The sequence below is a fragment of the Mastomys coucha genome, unplaced genomic scaffold, assembly GCF_008632895.1.
Source record: "Mastomys coucha isolate ucsf_1 unplaced genomic scaffold, UCSF_Mcou_1 pScaffold14, whole genome shotgun sequence".
Taxonomy (NCBI): domain Eukaryota; kingdom Metazoa; phylum Chordata; class Mammalia; order Rodentia; family Muridae; genus Mastomys; species Mastomys coucha.
Genome location: NW_022196896.1, coordinates 4,791,391 through 4,816,826, shown reverse-complemented (window position 1 = coordinate 4,816,826; position 25,436 = coordinate 4,791,391). Strand labels below are relative to the sequence as shown.

The window sequence follows — 25,436 nt, the reverse complement described above, 5'->3', positions numbered from 1 at the left end:
TTGAGAAATCATCTAAAGCACCATGTCCATGCCTGGTTCTCTTCAGAAGTGATAAATGCTCCCAGGAGAATAGATCCCAATACCAGGTCCCCCTCTTTGGTCCATGTTTCCCTCCAGCATTGCCCTCATAAGCCTGCACAACTCTGTTGACTGATGTCTTCACAAAGAAGATAGTAAACTGAAATATAAGTGGCAGAGTTTTGCCTACCATAGACGGGTTTGCTCCCCAGTGCCACTTAGCTTTCCATTGTTAGCTATTGAATCTCTTGATTCTTTCCAATGGTAGAGGAGGGTTTATAGCTCAGTGATGGAGTGTTGTCTAGTATGTATAAGATTCTGAGTAACACACGTGCAGGTGAGCATGCGTGTACACACACACGCACACACACACACAGTCCCAATATTAAAACAAATGTTCAGTTCCTAAGATAACTCTGATTTAAGCATGATGTACAATTTTTTAAAATTTAGTGCTGGGGACTGGAGTTATATACAATTCAGCAGTTAAGAATATTGGCTGGGGGCTGGCTCAGTGGTTAAGAGCACTGACTGCTCTTCTGGAGGTCCTGAGTTCAAATCCCAGCAAACACATGGTGGCTCACAACCATCTGTAATGAGAAACAAATAAAAAACGTATAGGTTGGAGCAAGTGGGGACCTGGAGAGAGCTGGGCCAGAGCAAGAGGGAGAAGGGAAGTGTGTGGGGAGAATATTGACTGTTCTTGCAAAGGACCAGGGGTTCAATTCCTGGTACCCATGTGGAAACTTAAAACTGTGTAAATCCACTCTTAGGTAATTTGACGCCCAGCAAAACACCCATGTGCATAAAAAGAAAGATACAAACAAGTAAGTAAGCAAATAAATGAAGCCTAAGTTCGGTGCTAGGTGCTGCTGCCCTCTGTTAGGGGTTTAGGTTCCAAGTGCTGAGTAAGATTGGCTTGTGATTTTGCTTTTTCATTCCTTGTTTTGACTTCATAAAATAAATTGATGTTTTAGATGTCTCTTGGTTTCTGAAACATTCTTTCTGTAACTTCCAGGCAGGGTACAGAACAGTGCTAATTCTCCCGAAACCATTGATGCCTTGCTGGTATAGCCATCTGGACCTGGTATTTTCTTTTTGGGAAAATTTTAATCACAGACGCAACTTCATGTGATTCTTGAGAATGACTATTTGGCTATGAGTGTAAAGATGTTCAATATGCTAGCTAGATGCCAAGTTCTTATTTTTCTCCTTTTATTTTTTTAATATTAAAAAACATTTAAAATTTTTTATTTAAAAAGAAAAATTGAGACCTGGTCCAGCTGAGTTGCCAAGACTGGCCTCAAAATTCCATCCTCCTAGCCGAGCAGTGGTGGCACACTCCTTTAATCCCAGCACTTGGGAGGCTGAGGCAGGTGGATTTCTGAGTTTGAGGCCAGCCTGGACTACAGAGTGAGTTCCAGGACAGCCAGGGCTACACAGAGGAACTCTGTCTTGAAAAACCAAAATAATAATAATAATAATAATAATAATAATAATAATAATGATGATGATGATGATGATGATGATGATGATAATAATAATAATAATAATGATAATAATAATAATAATAATAATAATAATAATAATAATAATAATAATTCCATCCTCCTGACTAGCTGGGATTAGTCATGCACTGTATCTGGTATCATGGATCTCAAACTCATTTAATTTTTTACTACAGTATACCTGTATAAAAAAGTGTACAAATTAAATGCTCAGCTCATTAACCTCTTACTAAGTAAACTCATAATGTACCTGTCATCCAGCTCAAGAAAAAGATAGTCCTTAGATAAACTCACAGATAAATGCTTTTAGAAATCTGGCCATAGAATCTCACTCGATGTGCTTCGAACCTTCTGCAGTGCTGTCTTGCGCTGTGATGTATGTAACTGGTTAGACATCTCATCTCATACTAGACTAAAAGCTATTACAGGGCCGATCTCCAGCTGTGTGTTAGCTCTCTGTAGAAAGGTGAACGAGCCTTGGGTCGGTGACTGAGGTCTTCACTCAGGCACTGGGGCCCCCGCACACCCTTGACTTCCATCTACCCAGCAGACACAGCCTATGATGGAGGTGGGCGTAATCCAACTCCTGACCTGCCCAGCAGTCACGGAGAGCCCTCACTTCTGCCTAGGAACAGCGTGTAGTGTAGACACATTCTCTGACCTCAGTGATAACGCGGAGGCACCATCTACTTCAGGAAGTAGCAAAATCACTCCACATAGACTTCCGAGCCCCTGCCCCACCGTTGAGGTAATGCTCGCTCCACTGGGACTATGCTGAGCTATTGCTCAGCCCCTAGCGGGGAGGACTGCGTCTTAATCAGCCGTCTCTGCTCTCCCACAGGCCCTGCCATTCCTGTGGGTGTGGACGTGCAGGTGGAGAGTCTGGACAGCATCTCCGAGGTGGACATGGTAGGCACTGCCCCAGGCTGGCGTCAGGGAGGGATCCCATTGCTGAGACCATGGGAGCCTCTGGGGGGCAGGTTGTGGCTGTGAAAGCAGAAAGGGACCGGATTGGTGTCTTGGAACAGCAGCCTCTAGAGCAGAGTTATTATTTCCACTGGTAAAATTAGCTGGGGCCTGAGGCCTTTTGAAGGCATGCTGTAGGTAATATAAACAGGGGGCCCAAGGAATCACGCTCGAAGGAGTGCTAGAGATGGGTGTTTTGATTGAAATCCTTCAGTGCTTTGATTTTCCATCTTTGTGTGAACACAGCTGCCCCAGAGGCAGAAACTGAAGCAGAAACCATGGAGGGACACTGCTTACTTTCTTTTAGGGAGATGGGGTCTCCTTGTGTGGTTCAGAATGGCCTCACAGAGATCTACCTGCCTCTGTCTCCATTGCTAGAATTAAAGGCATATGCCACCATGTCCAGCTTCAGCCTGCTTTCTTACACACCCTAGGACCACCAGCCCAGGACAGGCCCTGCCCACAATGAGCCAGGCCCTCCCACATACATCCTTAATTAAGAAAATGCCCCACAGACCTGACAGTAGACTGTCTGATGGAGGCCTTCTCTCCCCTGAGGTTCTTCTTCCAAGAGGACTCTAGCTTGTGTCAAGTTGATAGAGAACCAGCCAGGGCACAGGGCTTGGCATGCTTAGAGAATAAACAACTGGTGGGAAAGCAAGATTCCAGCAAAAAGGAGCAGACAGAGACCACATAAGGTGGCCGCACACAGTTGGTATTTGAGAACCTGCAATGTTCTACCCTACTCCCTGTTGTCCCACAGAGCACGCTCTCCAGTTGTGTGAGCAGAGGGGCATTTGGCTGGTCCCTTCCCAGTCATCATTAGCTACTGCTCTTGTACATGGAAGAGGAGTTATGGCAAGTGCTGATGCACGGGTAACTAGGTTAGTCTAGAAATGGACTCATGTAGACCTAATCTTGGATTTCTCCCTTCAAGGCTAGAGTGTTCTCTTCACTCGCCAAACTTTCTTCTTCATCTGCTCCCAGAAGAAGGTCTTCTGGGAAGTTACTCCCCCCTCCCCATAACTAAGTCTTAGCTCTAGCTTACAGCTAAAGGCCCAGTTCTTGGTTTAAAGCATCAGTAATACGTATCAGGAGTCACATTTTTAACAAGCTAAGCCCCTAGGCTGAACACATAGTTAAGTGTGCATTTATCTCCCCAGGTTTCCACTGAGAAAATATTTTTAATGGTGCTGGTGACTGAACTGAAGAGCTTGCATGAGTCAGACATGTGGTCTATGTTGAACCACACCTCCAAACCTCACTTGGCAAGCATTTATTCAGCACTTACCTTTGTGACTTGATAGGCATAATGGTGAATGGTAATTCAGTGTGTGGAGAGCAAAGCTCTGTCTGTAAGGATCTCACAAGTCCAACGATAGACATCTTTGTAGGAGGGATACCTGACTGTCCAGGTTTCTGGAACTGACCCCTCAGCTGAAATCTGTTGGTTGAGGTACTGTAGGGATCCCCGAATCCGACCACATCTCCCAGAGTTGTCTCCCGGAGTAAAGCGGTCTGTGCTGTGATTTGACAATTTTCAATTATGGTACGTGGCTCTTTTGTATTTTTTGTTACATACTCTGTGCTGAGCTAAACTGTGTGCTATGAAAGTTCCCACACCTTTAAAGGGTTACAAGACGTCAGGTCTGTCCAGGGGATTGGTTTGAGGCTGAGAGGGACACAGCTATGGAGGTCGCCTTGAAGGCTGCCATCTGAAAAGGCTCCTGTCCCACCATCCCTACCATATCTCCCTCCCTCCCCTTCCCCTTCCCTTCCTCTTGCCCATTCATCCTCTTTTAAAAATTTATTTATTTATTATGCACATGGATGTTTTGCTTGGATTTATGTCTGTGTGACAGTGTCAGACCCCCTGGAACAGGAGTTATAGACAGTTGTGAGCTGCCATGTAGATGCTGGGAATTGAACCCTGGTCCTCTGGAAAAGTAGCCAGTGCTCTTAACCACTGAGCCATCTTTTCAGCCCCTTCATTCTTGAAGTGCCTGTCCAGGTTTCAAAGGGAACCCCCCCTTCCCTTTAAGGACACACCCCCATGTTTGGATCTCTATTTATTGTACAGTTTCTGTCTGACGTTCTTCCTCGAACCTTGAGTCTCTGTCATGGCCCTGAGGTCCTTTTTAAATACAGTTCATTGAAGGGAATCGTCACACCTTCCTTTCCAAACGGACTGCTGGTGCTTGTCTTCTATTACAGTAAAAAACACTGTGCACAGGGACCTAGTGCAGAAGGCCAGGGCTTTGGGAGCACCACACCCTGCTGACTCCATAGCTGGCTTTTCAGTCGCAAAAGTGAACCACCCTCTTCCTGACTGCCACAGGGCCACCATGTATTGGCCACACTGTGCTCAGGACTGCAGGGCTGTCACTCTGAGTCTGGAAGCAGAATCTGGGGTATTCTGCTGTCGAGGATGGTGGATCCATTGCAGGGAGGGATGCTCTCTAGGCCTTTTTATCGAAAGCACTTCTGACTCCTTCCCTGGCCCCCAGGACTTCACCATGACCCTGTACCTGAGGCATTACTGGAGGGACGAGAGGCTGGCCTTCCCCAGCAGCAGCAACAAGAGCATGACCTTTGATGGCAGGCTGGTGAAGAAGATCTGGGTTCCTGACGTCTTCTTCGTGCACTCCAAAAGGTCATTTACTCATGACACCACCACCGACAACATCATGCTGCGAGTGTTCCCAGATGGCCATGTGCTATACAGCATGAGGTAACAGTCCATGGGGCCGTCATTCCTTTGCCATTCCAGTGTCATCGTGCCAGTTCCTTTGGCCCTGATGAGTTCGTCACTGTAGTAGGGTCTATGGGGTGACATAGAAGCCTTTTGATATCAGTCAGTCTGATGCCATCCCTGCAGATGGTAACTTCCTCTTTGCTAGGGTCTTACACTTGAGTTAAAAGATTAGTTTGATCCATTAATGGGAACAATGACTTTTTAATCTCCAAGACTCTATGATTCTAGTTAGTTGCCAATAACAATTTAAAATTAATAATGGTAGCTATTGTTTATTAAGTGCTATTGCAGATTGGTTTCTGAGAGGACTTGGCTGAGTCAAGGGTCTTTATTCCTGGCCTGTTTGTGTGGTTCACCAGAATTAATTTTAATAGTAGATAATGTTCTTTTCTTGGGTGGAAGATAACTTGGGCCCCACCTCCCAGGCATCCCTGAGGGAGGCAGCCCTTACAGTTGAGGTGCTGCCAGAGATGGATGCAAGTGTGGACATTTAGGAGTCAACATCTCCATTCCAGTAGCCAGGGGACAGCAAGCCCAATAAAGGAGACCCACCAGGGGGGTCTAGAAGACAAAGCTCTAATTAGGTTTCCATGGCTTAGATGCCTGACTTCTTAGGGTAACAGATGGAGGCTGCCACCACTGCGGATGACATACTGGGTCTTCCTAAGTGTGAGTAGAGCCTGAGCTGGTGGTCCACTCCCAAGCCAGCTCACATCTTTGTGTTTTATAGGATTACCGTCACTGCCATGTGCAACATGGACTTCAGCCACTTTCCCCTGGACTCCCAGACCTGCTCTTTGGAGCTAGAGAGCTGTAAGTACTCAAGGCTTTTACGCCTTTGTCCTACTCGCTCTCCCTTCTTGAGGCCACTTGAGAATCGTGAGGCTGAGGGCTATCCGCCAGTGTTAAGAACTCTTCCCTCTGGCACAGGGCTTCCTTGTTGTTCCCACAACCAGAGAAGTCAGGGTCAAAGTTCACTTGTTTTCCTCTCCCCAAGATGCGTACACAGATGAAGATCTGATGCTGTACTGGAAGAACGGGGACGAGTCCCTGAAAACGGACGAGAAGATCTCCTTGTCCCAGTTTCTGATTCAGAAATTTCACACCACTTCCAGACTGGCCTTCTACAGCAGCACTGGTAGTTAATGACGGTCACGGCCAGATTCAAATGTGGAAGAGACACATTTGAATTCTCCAGCCTTCACCTTTGCCGCTTCCAACATATATAATGTGGACTATTCGAAGAAAGCACAGTCCCAAGTAACAATTTTGAAAAGCAGGAGATAGAGTAGACTGCTATCTTCTGAGATCCCACCCCAGAGGTGACACAAACTAGGAAAGGCCCTCAAGAAATCTTACTGTAGCTGTCTGATTCATAAGCATGGGGTGGTGTTTTGCATGCTGTTTTATGGCTTTAGATGTTCTACTTCACAGCTAAGCAAGGAAAAGTATTTATTATCTATAGCCAAGCTCTATTTTGTTCTGTTTTTGGTGTTGGAGGCTGACCCAGGGCCTTGGACATGCTCAGTCCATGTGCTATCATGGACTTACACCAGCAACCCAGGGGCGTCATATTTCAGTCCTTAGTTTAAGCCTCCTGGGCCCTGGGCCACGTCTGAACATTTGAGGAGCTCCATCTGTCAACCTTGGTCTAGTCTCACCTTAAACTCCTCGGTTAGACTTTTTTTTTTTTTTTTTTTTGGTTTTTCGAGACAGGGTTTCTCTGTGTTGCCCTGGCTGTCCTGGAACTCACTCTGTAGACCAGGCTGGCCTTGAACTCAGAAATCCGCCTGCCTCTGCCTCCCAAGTGCTGGGATCAAAGGCGTGCGCCACCACCGCCCGGCTAAGACTTTTAGAACTGCTATAAGGAAGTTCCTCAGACCTGGTGTTTGAAACAACTGAGATTTAGTCTGTCACAGTTTGTGAGCCCGAGAGATCTGAGGGCCATGCTCCCTCTGCAGACTGGAGAGCAGAACCTCTTTCCAGCCTCTGCTGCTCGCCAGCAGTGCTTGGCGATCTGACCTGCAGCTGCGCCACCCCAACCTACTTCGTCCCCATGTGTTGTTCTCCTGTGTCCTTAATTGGTGTCTTCTCTGTGTGTCCACGTCTAAGTTTCCCTCTTCTGTAGGGATACCAGTCAATGTGTTGGGGTCCATTATAGTCCAACGTGACCTTATTTTGTCTTAATTACATTTGAAAAGAACCTATCTCTAAATATCACACTTGCTGGTAGAAGGAGCTAAGACTTCCATTTATCTTTAAATACAATTCAATAGTACTTCTTTAAGCTACTGGCTCCAATGGGACTCTTATCTCATCATCCCTTGTCCCAGAGCGGGGATGACCAAGCCCCTCTATGGAAAGCTTTTGTGTGCCTTCCTTATCCTACAGGCTGTCCCAGATGGTCGTCTGCCTCCCCGACCTCCTATGTCCATAGAACCAAACACTGGAAGAGTACAGGCCAGTCTAGTCCTGTGCTGGCATGAGAACAGCCACAGGCCTGCTTCAGTGCATCCCCAATTCACTCATCTTCATCTCTTCCCTTTAGCTGATATGTGTGTGCACGCGCGCGCGCACACACACACACACACACACACACACTTATCTATTCTTTGTAGTTGTCTTGATTAATTAAAAGAAAAGATGTACCTTATGTAGATGAGTTTTTGCCTGCATGTATGTGTGTGTACCACGTTTTTGCCTGGTGCCATCAGATTCGAGAAGAGGCATCAGATCCCCTAAAACTCTGGAGTAATAGAACAGTGTTCATCACTATATAGGTGCTGGGAGCCAAACCCAGGTATCTTTGGCAAGCAGCCAATGCTCTTAACCACTGAGCCATCTTTCCAGCCCTCTTATCTATTCTTTTATTTATACAAGTACACTGTAGCTGTCTTCAGACACACCCAAAGAGGGCATCAGGTCCCATGATGGTTGTGAGCCACCCTGTGGTTGTTGGGAATTGAACCCTTGTCCTCTGGAAAAGCAGTCAGTGCTCTTAACCGCTGAGCCACCTCCCTAGCCCCCTCTTATCTATTCTTACTAAATTCAAATCAATGAAGCCACTGCTAAGAACTGCCTACATACCGTCTATTATGTGCCACTTTGTATAAGTGAAATAATTTCTACCCTACAGACCCAAGATTTAGATATTACTATTCCCTGGTTTCAGATCAGGAAACTGAGACTTAAGGATTAAGCTATTGGTTCAAGTTTCAGAGCTGTGAGAGGCCATGTTTGTTCCTGCCATGTTATATCACATCTGTGCTGTAACTGTGCAGTTGTCTGTGTGTTTTCTTTCCCTTTGAGCCTTTCTAGAACCCAAATTCAACTGCATCTTCCATTCCTGCTATTCATATGTACTGCACACACACACGTGTATGTGTGGGTCTCACACAGGACTTACCTACAATGCGCATATCATAGCTCTTTTCTCTACCCCAGTGTTTCCAACACAACTTCTCTGATTTTCCTGAATGGAATCGAGGATGATGGAATAGCCCTTATTAGAATAGGGGCAGCTCTCAGCCTTTTCAGGAAGACTCTGCAAATCAAATGAGCAATATGATTTGCTTTGTGGTGGGTGCCTTTTGGAGTGGGGAAAATAGGCCCGATGGAATGAACTGATTGTTTTCTTACTGTTCTTGAGGAATACTTTTCTGTTTGTCCTTCCCTGAAAGCCTCTGCCCTTTCAGACAGCCCAGGAGAACACTCAGTAGCAAGGTGTCCAGCCTGTCTGGACACACCCTATTGTTCCAGCCCCTTCCTACTGACCTAACCCTTGCTTCCCCTCAGTGCCTACCTCCGGCTCTTGTCGGATTGTCTGTCTGCTCCCCAGTGTTTCTTGGGAGTCTCAGGGATGCAGTCTGAGGTTCACCTGTACCTACACTACTGAAGCAAGGTCCTCACAACCTGGGACAAGCTTGTAGAGCCAGAGCGAAGGTAGAAGTAGCCCGGGAACAAGGCATCCCACAGACCTTGTGTGGATCAGAACTCAAAGGCTGATGCTTGCGGTCAGGGTGTTTTTCAGGTAGCATTCAGGCACTCTGGGGAACTAGCAGCTGTGTTTTATGAGTGGTTGATGAGAAGTGTTGATGAGGGATGCTCTTTATGGAACCTCACCCTTGTCTCCCTGTGTCCCCAGGCTGGTACAACCGTCTGTACATCAACTTCACTCTGCGACGTCACATCTTCTTCTTCTTGCTCCAGACCTACTTCCCTGCCACCCTCATGGTCATGTTGTCCTGGGTGTCCTTCTGGATCGACCACAGAGCTGTGCCTGCCAGAGTCTCATTGGGTAAAAGTATTTGATAAGGTGTGGTAGGATGCTTTTGGTTTGCTTTCTTTTTCAGCCGATCACTAGGTAATGGAGAAGTAAAGTCTTGATCTGGGCATGGTGGCTCAATAAAGTAATCCCAGCGCTCAGGCTGTGGCTGGAGGACTGTAAGTTTGAGGCCAACTTTGGTTACACAGAAAAAGACTTTTTTTTTTTTTTTTTTAAGAAAAAGCAAAGTAAGCCTTTAGAAGTCTTATCTGCTGGGCTTGTGAGTTGAGGGAGGACTTTGCTGCCCCTTTGTCCATTCTATCCACCTGAAGTCTGAGGTACCACATTGTAAGAAGTCCCCAGACTGCATCAACTCACAAATGCAGAGACAGTCTGGAATATGAACAACGCAGTGTGAGAACACAGTACTAAAGAAAATGAATGGTTTTGGCAAATACCAAAAAGTTCTTCTGTAAATCTTAAAACCTGGCTTATACAACAGAGGCTGGAAGCAGGCGCTAGCATCCGGACTAAAGGCTGTCAGACCCTGAATTCCAGCATTGCAATCCAGCATTGCAATGGGTAAAGTTGTGGTAGATCCTGACAAATGGGAAGACTTACCAGGCAAGCCACAGGGGAGAAGAACTGGACAGAGCTTAATGAATGTGGCTTAGTCCCTGCGCTTCTACCTTCAGAGGTATCCCCGAGTCACCGTTTTTTAATTCCACATCATAAGTGGTCCCTCATGAGGCACAACATTGTCAGCCACATCACAGAAACTCAGACTCCCAAGGTGACTGAAAGCAGGCAGCTGGTTCTTGGGGGGTGACATTCCAGGAGGCATGAGTCAGAGAAGGCCTGATTGTTTAAGGAACCTCCACTCTGTGGAAATACAGCTGAGAAATCTCTCACTTGGTTTAGGGGACAGAGAATATAAAATTGTGACTGTGAGATGTGGGCCCAGCTCTGGGTAGATCAGCAGCTGAACTAAGATGGTTTTACAGGCATCATGACGGTGCTGACCATGTCCACCATCATCACGGGAGTGAACGCCTCCATGCCCCGAGTGTCCTACATCCGGGCCGTGGACATCTACCTCTGGGTCAGCTTTGTGTTCGTGTTCCTCTCAGTGTTGGAGTACGCAGCTGTCAACTACCTGACCACGCTGCAGGAGCAGAAGGAACGGAAGTTTCGAGAGAAGGTGAGGAGACCCCGTTCCTCTTCTCTTATAAGCTGGGGCTAGTGTCTGGACAAGAACGAGTTCGTTGATTGGGTAGGGACAGTTATGAGGGGCCAATGCCTAATGCCAAAGTGTGAACAACCCTATTCAGACAGAAATTGTGGGTGGGAAAGAAGCTCTTTAAATGCTGTTCTGTGGTAACCTTTGCACTCCTCAGCATTTGACAATAGCAAGTGTTGCAAGCAATAGCAATGAGCAGGCAGGAGCCGTAGCAGGGATCACCATCAAGAGCCCATCTTACATCCGCAACTGTATCTTCTACATATACAATATAGTTTGATCGTGGTTTCCCCATGCCCAATTTCACCTAGCTCTTCCCTACCAATCCAATTTTATATTCTTTTTTTCCATCTCTCTTAAAAAAAATAAAGAAAAACAAGAAACGAGAAACTCTCCCCAATCTGAACTCATCATATACAAACAAAAACCAGTAAGACAAAAAAATGCTCCAACACAGTAAAACGAGACAAGATATATTACAACAATACTATTTTTTTTTTTCTGAGACAGGGTTTCTCTGTGTAGCCTTGGCTGTCCTGGAACTCACTGTGTAGATCAGGCTGGCCTTGAACTCAGAAATCCACCTGCCTCTGCCTCCCAAGTGCTGGGATTAAAGGCGTGTGCCACCACCGCCCGGTACAATAATACTATTGAGTTCATTCTGTGATGTCCATCTACTGCCAGGCATGGATGGCTAATAGATCCAGGGGACTCCACTGGTGAAAACGAATTTTTTCTTTGCCAGTGGGTATCAATTACAGATTAATATAATGTAATATAACTAATAAACAATTACAGCTTCTTGGTTTGGGGGGAAGCCCATGTCACTTCCCCGTCTCAGGGCTGGGACCCCATCTAATTTGACCTTGTGCAAGCCTTGTGCATGTTGCCACAGTCTCTGTGAGTTCAGGGTTAGGTCAGTCATTTTCTACCTGGGAGACACTGTTTCCTTAGAGTCGTCAATCACTCTGGCTCCTATACTTTTCCTCCTTCTGTCTTCCACATAGATCCCTGATCCCTGAGAGGAGGTGTTTCACAAAGGCATCTCATTTAGGACTGAGTGTTCCAAAGTCTCTCACTCTGTACACTGCCCAGCTGTGAGTCTGTGTTAATTACTGTTACAAGAAGAAGGTTCTCTGATGAGGCCTGAGTGGGGTTCTGATCTATGGGTACAGCAGACTGTTTGTAGGAGTCATTTTACTGTGTTTCTTTAACAGAATAATAGTAGCCGGGCAGTGGTGGCGCACGCCTATAATCCCAACACTTGGGAGGCAGAGGCAGGTGGATTTCTGAGTTCGAGGCCAGCCTGGTCTACACAGTGAGTTCCAGGACAGCCATACAGAGAAACCCTGTCTTGGAAAAAAAAAAAACAGAATAATAGTATTTGGCCTAACTTAGGCAATGGCTGATCTAGTCTCAGGTTCTTGTTACTTTAGCAGTGTCAGGTATGAGCATAGGGTGGGGCCTTAAATCCATCCAATCAGAGAGTGGGTGGTTATTCCCATAACTATTGTGCCATTATTGCAGCAGAATATCTTGCAGACAGGCAGGTCACTGTTGTGGGTCACAGGGTTCATAGCTGGGTTGTTGATTACCTTCCTTCTCTGGTAGAATGCAGCAGAGCACTTTCCAATACTGGAAATGCTAGTCAGCAGGAGTGAAACTTCTAGTTACGCATCAGCAAGACTCCTCATGTTCAGTGAGATACATAACTGTTGTCTTCAGCAATAAGGCCTTACCATTTGGTTGTAGAGAGTAACCAACAGCCTTAGCAATAGCCTATGATGTTTGGGGATTCTACGGGGCCCCTTTGTGCAATGATTCAAAAAGATGTAACCCATTCCTGGTATTGTTTTATTTGGTGGCATAAGATATCTGTTTAGATTCCATATGTATATTTTAGGAAACATCTACAGTAGTAGTAGGTGTCCATATGATTTTCAAATGACAACTAGCATCAGGAGTCCCTCACCCCTTTCCCTCCTTTTCTCTTTTTTCCTATCCCTTTCCCTATTTAGCCCTACTCCAATTTGCTCTTTGTCTCTCCATGAAAATGTATTCTATTTCCCCTTCCTTAGGAGCCCCTCTCCTCCCTGCTCGTCCCTGTAAGGGCCTAACCTCTATGATTATTCAGATTGTGGCATATATATTGAAGACTTAAAAAGGCTAACATCCACATATAAGAGATACACAAATAACATACAATATTTGTCTTTTTTTTGGGTCTGGGTTACCTTATTCAGGATGACCTTTTCTAGTTCCATTCATTTACCTGAAAATTTCCTTCCTTTCTTCCTTTCTCTCTTTCTTCCTTTTTTCTTAAAGATTTATTTATTTACTTTATGTATTCACCATTGCTCTCTTCAGACACCCCAGAAGAGGGCATCAGACTCCATTACAGATGGTTGTGAGCCACCATGTGGTTGCTGGGATTTGAACTCAGGACCTTTGGAAGAGCAGTCAGTGCTCTTAACTACTGAGCCATCTCTCCAGCCCACTTGCAAATTTCTTAACCTCATTTTTCTTAACAACTGAATAATAGTCCATTGTGTAAATGTACCACATTTTCAGTATCTATCAGTTGATGGACATCTAGGCTATACTTCTGGCTGTTACGAATAGAGTAACAATGACCGTGGATGGCCAAGTGTCTCTATAGTAGGCTGTAGAGTCTTTTGGATATATGTCCAAGATAAATGTCCAAAATAGCTGGATCTTGAGGTAGCTCTATTCCCAGCTTCCTGGGAAACCACAATAGTGATTTCCATAATGGCATTCAACCTTGCACTCCCAGCAACAAATAACCTGTGCACCATTCCCCAATGTCCTCACTAGCATGATCTGTCATTCATTCATTCATTTATAAATTTTTCTTTTTATTTATGTGCATTTGGTGTTTTGCCTGCATGTATGTCTGTGTAAAGGTGTCAGATCCCCTGGGATTGGAGACACAGACAGCTGTACGTTGCTATGTGGGTGCCGGGAATCAAACCTGGGTCCTCTGGAAAAGCAGCCAGTGCTCTCAACCACTGAGCCATCCCCCCAGCTTCTGTCATTTGTTCCATTGATTTTAGCCATTCTGAATGAGCTAAAATGAGATCTCAAAGTACTTTTAATTTGAATTTCCCTCATGGCTAAGGATGTTGAACAAAATGTTTCTCAGTCATTTGTGTTTCATCTCTTGAAAACTCTCTGCCTAATTCTGTACCTCATCTTAAAAATTAGCTTATTTATACTCTTGATGTTTGTTTTTTTAAAATATATTAGCTATTAACTTGCTATCAGATATATAGTTGTTAAGGATCTTCCCCCATTCTGTATCCCTCTACTTCATCTGAATGCTGGTATCCCTTGCCTTACAAAAACTTTTGAGTTCCATGAGGTTCCGTCCCTTAATTGCTGCTCTTAGTGCCTCTGCTAATGGGTATCCTTCCCTCTATCATGAATCCAAGCCCTTCCCACTTTCTCTTCTATCAGACTCCTGGTGTCAGGCTTTATGTTGAAGTCTTGATCCATTTGGAATAGAGTTTTGTGCAGGATGGTAGATATGGATCTATTTGCTTTCTTCTACATGTGGGCATGCTGTGTGGCCAGCTCCATTTGCTGAAAATACTGACTTTTCTCCAGTGTGTACTTATTTGGCTTCATTGTTAAAAAACCAGGTATATATTAAAAATGTTCTTTCAGTTTCTATTTTGCAGAATAATTTGAGGAGTGTTGATGTTAGTTCTTCTTTGAAAGTCTGGTAGAATTCTGCATTGAATCTACCTGGTCCCATTTTTTCAAAAATTTTTTTATTCTATCTATCTGTCTGTCTGTCTGTCTGTCTGTCTATCTATCTATCTATCTAAGTATCTATTTTCGGTTTGGAGACTTTTAGTTCCGGCTACTATCTCACTGGGAATTGTGGATCTGTTCAAATTGCTTATTTGATCTTGATTTGATTTCTGTGGATCTTATAGATCAAGAAATTGAACAGTTTATTTTCAGTTTTCTTTTTCTTTCTTTTTTTTTTTTTTAAAGATTTTTATTTATTTTATGTATATGAGAACACCGTAGTTGTCTTCAGACACACCAGAAGAGGGCATAGGATCCCATTACAGATGGTTGTGAGCCACGATGTGGTTGCTGGGAATTGAACTCAGAACCTCTGGAAGAATAGTCAGTGCTCTTAACTACTGAGCCATCTCTCCAGCCCTATTTTAGGTTTTCTAGTTTTTGAAAAACAAATTTTTAAAGTATGTCATGCCACTCTGATGCATTTTAAAAACATTTGTATCTGTTGCAATATCTTCCTTTCATCTCTAATTTGATTCATTTGTATCTTCTCTTTTTATCTTTTGATTAATTTAGGTGTTTTTCAGTCTTACTAATTTTCTTCCATCAGAATATCAACCAGGCCCAACCCTGCTTAGATTCCCAGATCAGACATTATTGACTTTTTTCAAAGTACCAACTCCTTGTTTCATTGATTCTTTGTATTGTTTGTTTGTAGTTCATCATTTTCAGCCTTCAGTTTGACTATTTCTTGCCTTCTTCTCTTGAGTGTGATTTCTTCTTGTTCTTGAGCTGTCAGGTGTGCTGTTAGGTTACTAGTGTGAGATCTCTCCAATGTTTTTATGTAGATGCTTAGTGCTATGAACTTGCTCCTTAGAACTGTCATTATGACCTATAGGTTTGGGTATGCTGTGCTAATATGTCTTTAATTTCCTTCTTGATTATGTTTTGACCCAAAACATAGTAAGATGTTCATAGTAGTAAGATGTTCATTTTCTGTTGTTTCTGTTGTTGATATCCAGCTTTCCTTATGATCAGCAAATAGGATGCAGGGTGCCGTTTTAACTTTCTTCTGTCTGTTGAGATGTACTTTGTGCCTGAGGATTTGGCCAATTTGGACGAAGTTGTATGAGCTTCTGAGAAGAAGATTTTCCTTTTGAGTTTGGGTGTGATGTTCTGAACACGACTGCTCTGTCCACTTGACTCATGGCATCATTTAATGCCAGCATATTCTGTTCATGGTTATTTTTTTTCTGGATGTTCTTTGATGACAGTGGGGTATTGAAGTCACCCACTATTGGTATGTGAGGGTTAATATATGATTTAAGCTTTAGTAATGTTTCTTTTATGAACTTGGGTCCCCTTTGTGTTTAGTGTGCAAATGTTTAAAATAGCAACATTCCTTGGTGGAACTTCCCTTTGATAAGTGTGTAGTATCCTTTACTATTCTGATCAGTTTTTGGCCTGAGCTCTATTTTTGTCATATAATAAAATGGCTATACCTGCTTGCTTCTTAGATTCATGGCTCAGAAATGCCTTTTCTGTCCTTTTCACCTGAGGTGATGTCTATCCTTCATTGTGAGGTGTGTTTCTTGAATGTAACAGAATATGATTTAAGATTTATTTATTAATTAATTAATTAATTTATTTTGTGTATATTAGTACACACTGTTGTGGTTGTGAGCCTTCATCGGGTTGTTGGGAATTGAATTTAGGAACCCCGCTCGCTCTGGTCAGCCTGCTCCTGCTCGCTCAGTCTCTGCTTGCTCTGGCCCAAAGATTTATTTATTATTATACATAAGTATACTGTAGCCATCTTCAGACGCACCAGAAGAAGGCATCAGATCTCACTATGAGTGGTTGTGAACCACCATGTGGTTGCTGGGATTTGAACTCAGGATCTTTGGAAGAGTAATCAGTACTCTTACCCGCTGAGCCATCTCACCAGCCCAATGTTAAATCTTAAAAAAAGAAAAATTCAAGCACAAAACATCTATGAAATCTGAGATACCATAAAGAGACCAAACCTATGAACAATAGGGATAGTGCCTATCAAGGTACAAGAAGAACACAGAACACCAAAATAATTGAGACCAGAAAAGGAAACTTCCCTTGGCACATAATAATCAAAACATTAAACAGACAGAACGAAGAAAGGATATTACAAGCTGCAAAGCAAAAAGACCAAGTGGCATCCAAAGGCAGGCCCATCAGAATGACACCTGACTTCTCAAAGGAGACTCTGAAAACCAGAAGAACTTGGACAGATGTTCTGGAAACTCTGAGACCACAGGTGCCAGCCCAGACTAACATGCAAAACTTTCACAATAAACAGAAAAAGAAAAACCAAATTTAAGTAATTTCTCTACAGAAGGCACTAGAAGAAAACTGAGTCTTAAGAGGTTAACTGCACCCAAGAAGACACAAGGATTTAATTATCCCAAAACAATAAATCAAAGGGGTGGATCCACATTATAACCACAAAGTAACAGGAATCAATAAACATTGCTCAGTGATAATTCTCAATAAAAAGACACAGACTAACAAGAGTGGATTAAGAAACAGGGCCATGGGCTGGTGAGATGGCCCAGTGGTTAAGAGCACTGACTGCTTGTCCGATGGTCCTGAGTTCAAATCCCAGCAACCACATGGTGGCTCACAACCACCTGTAATGAGATCTGACGCCTTCTTCTGGTGCGTCTGAAGACGGCTACAGTGTACTTACATATAACAATAAATAAATAATTCTTAAGAATAAATAAATAAACAAACAAATAAATAAATAAATCTTTGGGTCTCTTTGGGCCAGAGCAAGCAGCGACTGAGCGAGCAGGCCGACATGAGTGAGCCGAGTTGACTGGAATGAGCAAAGGTCCTAAATTCAATTCCCAACAACCACATGAAGGTTCACAACTATGTGTACAGCTACAGTGTGTACTCGTATAAATAAATGAGTAAATCTTTAAAAAAAAGATTTAACATTTTCTTTGGCAGAGCTTTCCATACCTTCTGCCTTGTGTTCAACAGCTGAGATTCTTCTGTGAGAATCTGTTGGTAATGTTTACTACTGAGGTTTTTGTTTGAAATCCTAAATTTTTCATTTCCCGTTTCTTCAGTTTGGGTTTCTTTCATGTTGTCATTCTTTTTACTCAGCTATTTATGTTTTCCCAGACTTCATTAAGGGGTTTATTTATATCTTCTTTAAGGTCCCTAAACATATTCCTAATTGCTCTTTTGGAGTGTGTGTTGTGTACTTTAGCTAAATTGCATTTCTCAGGGCCTACTGTAATGGAGTTACTGGATTTTGGTGGAGGCACATCCTCTTGGCTATTCATGTTCATGATTTTATGCTGGAGCCTAAGTGCTCGGAGTTAGGGTGTTTGCAGTGATTCTAGGTGTTGATAGCTGGTCTTGTCTGTTGTGTGGGTGCTCTGTTCTTCGGTTTCTGTTGCCCTCTGTGGATCCTAAGCAAGTGGTAGCTGTGGGTTCACTGGTACAGAGCGCTTTTGCAGGTTGGTAGCCAGCAGAAAGGAATGGAGCTGGGCTAGGAGAAGGGGCTGAGAGGGACTGTGGGAAAAAGCTACAGGGATCTGGTCCCCACCAAGAGACAGTCTCCAGGGATTGGAGGTGTGGTGGGAGAAGGGGCTCCTGCAAGCAGACAAAGGAGAGAGAGGGATGAAATATGAGGAGAATCCTGGGCCTGGACCAAGAGGTGGAGTCCCCAGTGAATGGAGTTGGGGTGGGATGATGGGGTCCTTTGAGCAGGCTACCACAGGACACCCCTGGAGAAAGTTTAACAGGGGACAGGAAGGGCACTGAGAACTGCCTCCTGGAGTTTCAACCCAATGTGGCTGCTGGAAATAATGCTTGGTACAAAGGACAGAGATGACCTAGAACCAAAGCCTGAGAGAGTCCTTAAGTCAGCCACAGAGTATTCAAAATAACTGGTGCTGGCATAAGGGTACCCATCTGGCCATCAGATTGATGGTGCTTCTCTTTAAGGCAGACAGCGGGTTAATAGAAAGTTGACCAATAGCTGACAACCAGGGATTAAATCCTTACTCCACAGTCCCCACTCCACACCCTTTCTTATTCACAGGAAAATGGGCTCAGAAGAAGGGCCCACAACAAGAAGTTGGCATTACCAATGCCAGTCGTGATTTCTAGCAGTCTCCAACACTTGCCTGGCACCTTGAAAACTGTCCTTTCTCTTCTTCCAAATACACTAGGTTGCTCTTAACCACTAAGCATCACTCCAGCCCATACCTAAATACTTTAAAAATGGTCTTTTCCTTTTCAGATTTATTTATTTTATTTTATGAGTGTTTTACTTCTGAGTATGTCTGTGCACCATGTACATGCTTGGTACCTGAGGAGGCCAGAAGAGCATGTCAGATGTGCCTGAACTCAAATTATGGACATACCAACTTTTGTGAGCCACCATATGGGTTCCAGGAATTGAACCTGGGTCCTCTGCAAAAATAACAAGGCCTCTTACCCACTGAGCCATCTCTCCACACCTTATTTAAATACTTATGTTTGATAATCTTTCACTTTTCTATTAAAGAGGTAACGAAGCTTTCATCTAACTCTGTTCAGTTGCTTTGGGAACAGTTTAGCCATCAATAGCGTCTCCTGGGTGGGACAGCAGGAGACAGCTGCCTTCAGCAACTGTGCTTTTCAGCCCCCTGTCAGTGCGGTTGGGCTGTGTGACATGCACCACGAGGATTCTGGTGGTAGCACCATGGATAAGAGCACTTCCTGAGACAGTGGACCCGAGTCCACACATGCCTGAAATTCTAGTGCTGGGAAAGGAGCCAGGTGGACTGAGGTCGCTTGATGGAGAGATAGCTCCAATATCAAGAGCCTGTACTACTCTCATAGAAGACTAGAGTTCAGCTCCCAGCCCTCATGTTAGGCAGTGCACAACTTCCTGCAACTCCAGCTCCAGAGTGGCCAACCTCCTGGCCACAACGGGCATCTGCTCACATGAACATACCCACACACAGATATGCAGCATACACATGATGATGATGATGATGATGATGATGATGATGATGATGATGAGCACACATCTTTAAACCTGGCACTTGGGAGGCAGAAACAGATGGATCTCTGGTGCTGTAGGACAATCTGACCCACACAATGATTTCCAGACCAACTGAATAAGCCTCATCTCAAAATGAATGAGTGAATGAATGAAGTGAAGAATAACACAGAAAGATACTTAACTGTCCTCATCTGGCCTCTGCATGTGCATTCATGAGACTGCCTCTACCACAATTAATTAGTTATTTTAAAGTGCAGTAAAAGCAGCAAAAACCCCAATTATTTTATTATTTATTTGTTAAGAGATAGGGCCTCTCACAAATAGCCCAGGCTGCCTCAAACTGGTGATCTTTCTGCCTGTTTCCGGAATGCTAGAATTACATGCATGTGCTACTATGACCATTTACGACCCTTACCTCTTATATAAATGCAACTTTGAAATAAGGACACTCTTTGATTTAAGTTTTTGTCAATGTTGGAGACAGAATAACCAAGCAGCCCTTGTACCTGCCAGGTAAGTGTTCTACTACTAGGGACAACCCAGCCTCTCCTAATCTTTTTACCCTTTTTTTTTTTTTTTGGTTAACCAACATTGAGGTAGAACATGGAAACCAAACGCATAGATTTCAATTCCTGGCTTAAGCACTCATGAGTTAGAGAAAATGTGAAGGTTCTAGGCAACTCTGGCTTGCTCAGGGAGATCTTATGCCACACAAGATAAGTAAAATAAGTCCTGGATCTTATACCTGCTCTCTGGCTTCAGGAGAACTGTGCAGCACCTGCCTCTCAGGCTTGACTTCTGAAATGGGGCTAGATCAGTGCTTCTCAATTCTGGCTGCACTGCTGTTGTATAAGAAGATCACACACACACACACACACACACACACACACACACACACACACACACCTACTCACCCCAGATGGATAGCCCACGACAGATTGTATGGATACCATCAAAGTCCAACTTGGATTTACTGCGTGCGATTAATTATAGGAATATGGCTGAGGGGTTGCTCACAGGAGCAGAAATGACTCAAAGACAGCTGCATCAGTAAAGCCCAGCCCAGGTGTGACAGCTCACAGAAGGCAGGCAACACACAGCCCACAGGCAGCTCAGCAGGTTAGAGAGTGGCCTTTCCACAAGGCCCAGTTAATACGAGCCTCTTCCAGGCAGCCTGGTTGGTCTTGGTTTTTTTTTTTTTCTAGGCACTTCTCCTGGTCTCTACTTCCCTCCTGTGGCTGGGCCTGTTTTAGTCTTCTTGCCAGCTTGGCTTGTCAGCAGTCAGCTCTTAAACTCTTGGCAAGGGAGTGGGGCCTGATGAAACAAGTCAGTTTCAGGAACTTCCTGAAGTGGTTTTGAATTGTTTCCTTCCTTTCTCAGTGAGCTTCCTGAAATGTTTCAATTGCGAGGAAACTGCTACACAATAGCAGAACTACTTGGAAGTTTTGAGTGAGCCTAGCGTGGGTGTGAGTATAACCATGTCTCTCTGGACACCAGAATAGCAATGGGTCACTGCTTTGTAACAAGGCCAGCTCTCCTTCCCATCTTCAAGGCCTAACTGAGCTCTTTCTGTTTGCCGCCTGCAGCTTCCATGCACGTGTGGAATGCTTCATTCAAGAACCATGATGCTGGATGGAAGCTACAGTGAATCTGAGGCCAACAGCCTGGCTGGCTACCCAAGAAGCCATATTCTGCCTGAAGAAGAAAGGCCAGACAACATCGTGGTTCAATTGGCCCTCAACAGTGAATTAATGTCCTCCAGAAAGAAAGGCCTTCTCAGAGGGCAAATGGGGCTCTACATCTTCCAGAACACCCATGCCATTGACAAATACTCCAGGTTGATATTTCCTGCCTTCTACATAGTTTTCAACTTAATTTACTGGTCAGTGTTTTCCTAGGGATGCTAAGACTGTCTGGGAAAAGGCATGGACATCCATTGGTGGATACATGGACCTAATGACCACACTTCCTACACCAGGCCAAGCAGCTGCTCCTAGCTAGGAGTAGCCCAGGGACCTCCAGCTGCTCTCACCCCATCCTCATGGGTCGTTTCCTAGTTTGTGCTATTCCAGATCACACTTTTGACTTCTTTGAACAGAGAGCTGTCTTCTGCTGTTTGTGAACTTGTTCACAAGAAATTCCCCCTCCCCCGCCACTTAATAAAAGACTCAACCACCCCCTCAGATGTTCTGAGGTGTTCAGTATGGGAAGAAAGAAAATAAAGGGCAAACTAAGGGGGCATACTAGGTAAGAAACTAGATGCAAAAATCTGAGAATTTATCCAGTTGGATTAAGTGCCTGCATGGGAAGGAAAAACTCTCAGAACTGAGACAGGAAGTGATTTGGCCTACACGAAACTGGCAACTGAGATGATTTTATAAATGGTAGAGGAAGTTATTCATTTCCCTATTCATTCAATCATTCATTAAACACTTGAGTTCCCACCCCATGTCTGGAACAGTGGAAATGGACATAGTCTTTTCATTCATTGAGGTTCTCTAAGCTTTGAGAAACTCATTATACATATACAATGTATTTCTGTTCCCCCCACCTCACCCCTCCTCTGCCTCACTCAGCCCAAAACCCTTTCCATTTCCTGGTGTTTTTGCTCTAAGTCTGTCTAAAAAAAGCATTTCCAGGCTCCCATGAGGCTCTCCTGAAGCCAGTTCAGTGTTTCTCTACTGAGACAGTCTTACAGTCTTACTGAGAGCTGAGGAGAATAGGATTTGAGTACTGGAAAAAGCGCAGCGCATTCCTTGGTCTGCAGTAGATGCTCCCCCTTCCTGTTTCAGGCTTCTCCACTTCCTCCTTAGGACAAACGGTATCCCTGTTTACCATCGTTGTCATTATCCCTGTGTCCAAGTCCAGTCCCCACCCCAGAGGTCCTACCTAATCCAACCAGAAGAGTCCTACACTCTAGAGTGATTTTCCCTCTTGCTTCTACAAGTGTCTCTTTCTCGACTGAAGCTGAGTCAGAATTAAGAAGGTAATCTGACTTATTTAGTTGATACTAAATTGTAATAAGAGATGGCTATAAAATTTAAGAAAAACTTTACCAGAATTTTGGGTGGTATAAAGGCTGTGAGTTTAATAAGAAGTTCTTCCTTTAAGGCAAAGTTTCTGGAGTCAGAAGGTGAGGAGCAGGAGGGACCGTCCCTTCTAGATCCTTGCTTACCAAAGGACACTACTTTGCCCTCTCCTGTCCCGCCAGCTTCCTGTAAGGGACTGGGTATCTAGTCTAGAGTAGGACAGCGATCCACAATGGAGGACAAAACTTGCGTCAGACTAAGTAAGCTCTGTCTTGTAGTCTGCTCCACAGCACAAGACTCTGGGGCAGGATTTGGTTCTGAGGACCAGGCAGGTGCACAGGAAAACCGGAACCTCCATGAGTTCCAAACCAGGGAGGGACCTGCTGCAGCTGCCCGATCCTTTCACTCCCCCAGCGTGATTGGCTCTCGAATCGATGTTCCTTCCCCAGGATCATGCCCCAGTCCAACTACTGTATTTCCTTATCTCCTGTCAGCTGGCTCCAGTTATTTGTCTCAACAGTCTCTTGCCTGTGCTAAAGATTCGTCATCTTTAGCCACCAGCCTTGACTAGAAGCTGGAGCTTCTAGCCCACTGTTTCAGAGGCTCCGTGATGGAGTGGTATTCATAAAGCAATCTCAGGCAGGCTTGTCCAGTTTTCACTGTGACCTGCTTTTCCACAGGTGACTACGAGTTCAGTAAGCTTCCAAGGCGATCCTGAGATTTAAGAATTCTCTAGAATAATGGTTCTCAATCGTCCTAAAGATGCGACCCCTTAATACAGTTTTCGTTTCTATTTCATAACTGTAATTTTTTAATGAATTGTGATGAAAATATCTGATATGCATGGTTTCTGACACATGACCCCTGTAAAAGAGTTATTTGACCCCCAAAGGGATCAGGACCCACAGGTTGAGGACCTCTGCTCTAGATAGACTCACAGAACTCAGAAGAGCCATTATTCTCATGGTTGCAATTTATTATTATTATTATTATTATTATTATTATTATTATTATTATTATTATTTAAAACTGGACTCACCAAAGAAAGGAGGTGTGTAGGAGAGGGTGCAGGAGAGACAGATGCAGGATCCTGAATTGTTCTCTCCCATTGGACCTATAAAGATTGTTCTTGTTTTCCCCAACAAGGATGTGTGCAAAGTGCAGTGAGCCCCACCCACCACCAATCAAGGTGTAAAAAGGATTTATGGAAGCTTGGCACAGCTGATTGTCCGTATGGCTGATGTTAGCCTCTAGCCTTCTGGAAGCTGAGCATGTACCTTGGGCACAAGGTGCCTGACAGTGAGTGGTTCTAGAGGCTGGGTCATCCAAGAACGTGGACCTCATCCTATCTTGTCTTCTGTCTCCTGTATCAGTTACTCTTGTGTTAATGTAACAAAGTTCTTGACAGAAGGAACTTTTTTTTTTTTTTGGTTTTTCGAGACAGGGTTTCTCTGTGTAGCCCTGGCTGTCCTGGAACTCACTCTGTAGATCAGGCTGGCCTCGAACTCAGAAATCCACCTGCCTCTGCCTCCCAAGTGCTGGGATTAAAGGCGTGCACCACCACCGCCGGGGGAACAGAAGGAACTTAAAGGTGAATGAATTTATTTTAGATCTTGGTTTTAGTCTGCTGTAGTGGGGAAGAGGTCAAAGTGGCAGGAATGTGTGCCTGCGGCTCCTCATATAAATGGACCAGATATCAGAGAGCTTAGGCAAGAGCTACAGCAGATAAAAACCAACCAACATGTAATGTAGCCAGACCACATGTCCCAAAGATCTACAGCCTCCCAAAACCGTGCTTCTGTCTGACACAGAGTGTTCAGACCCGCGTGCCTTTGGGATTTATTTATATTCAAAGAAAGCACCTTTTCAAAGGCCTGCTTTTGGATACAATTATCATGTGCATCTGGACACTAAGTTTCTAACACATAAAACTTTGAGGGTCACATTTAAATCATGTGTTAGAGCCATAGTAATGCTTCAACATGTGATGTGAATTTTGAAGAAGGAAAGAAAGGTAAGAGACTGGGTCTCAAGCAGAAAGTTGTCCCTCTGACACTCTTCACAAATGGGCATTTGGATAGGAAAACATGGGGCCAGTTACGTGATAGGAATCTCTCAGGAGAAGAAAGAATTAAGTTTGTAGGAAGAAAGAAAAGATGAGAATTTAGGTGACCTCGAAGAGCTCCAGCAGACTTGGGTTACTGCCAGAGAGGTGGTGTCATGAGTCGTGGCCACACAGTGATCAGGTCATAGGACCCCGTCGAAGACCAGAATTCAAGAGAATGCAAATTACAAGCCATAGGCTGAGGTTTTTGTAGCCAAGTACAGGGAAGGGAAAGAGAGACTTGTTAGGGTAGAGTGGAGAAGTTGGATGTTCTCCTTAGACAAGTGTTCTTGAGACTGTACAGTCGATTGTGTTCTTTTATAACAAGAGGGTGTCTGGGATTGGGCTCAGCTGCCTTTCGCCTACAGTCCCCAAACAGCTGCTTCCTGGAACTTTTGAGTTCAGTGTTGGGCCTTGGCTTCTGTTTGTGGTAGTGATTTATTCATGTGTTCTCTGGTATGGTAGCCATGTGCCACCAACGTATTTAAATTTTAATTAAACTGAAATAAAATTGAAAATAAAATTGGTACTGACCATAGTTTAGCACTATGCTCGATAGCCACAAATATCTGAGGCTTCCTTACTGGAGCAGGGGGTTCTCAATCTTCCAAGTGCTGTGACCCTTTAATACAGCATTTGGTGTGGTGGTAACCTCATTTCCCCCACCCCCAAGCCCCAACCATGAAATGACTTTTGTTGTTACTTTATCATTTTGCTAATGTTAT

General features: G+C 44.2%; 1 protein-coding gene across 2 annotated transcripts in view; it reads left to right on the top strand.

Moving 5' to 3' along the window:
* The window catches only part of Gabrr2 (gamma-aminobutyric acid type A receptor rho2 subunit), a 47,629-nt gene extending 25,871 nt beyond the window's left edge, over window positions 1-21,758 (top strand). Inside the window, exons 3-9 of one of the 2 annotated variants that reach the window (XM_031366428.1) lie at window positions 2,368-2,435; window positions 5,000-5,223; window positions 5,978-6,060; window positions 6,245-6,385; window positions 9,392-9,544; window positions 10,516-10,712; window positions 21,165-21,758. In XM_031366428.1, the coding sequence (XP_031222288.1) occupies window positions 2,368-2,435; window positions 5,000-5,223; window positions 5,978-6,060; window positions 6,245-6,385; window positions 9,392-9,544; window positions 10,516-10,712; window positions 21,165-21,476 (1,178 nt within the window). In that variant the 3' untranslated portion in view covers window positions 21,477-21,758. The remainder of the gene's footprint in view (window positions 1-2,367; window positions 2,436-4,999; window positions 5,224-5,977; window positions 6,061-6,244; window positions 6,386-9,391; window positions 9,545-10,515; window positions 10,713-21,164) is intronic. The other variant, XM_031366429.1, reaches the window with a different exon arrangement.
* Window positions 21,759-25,436: the final 3,678 nt, after the last annotated feature.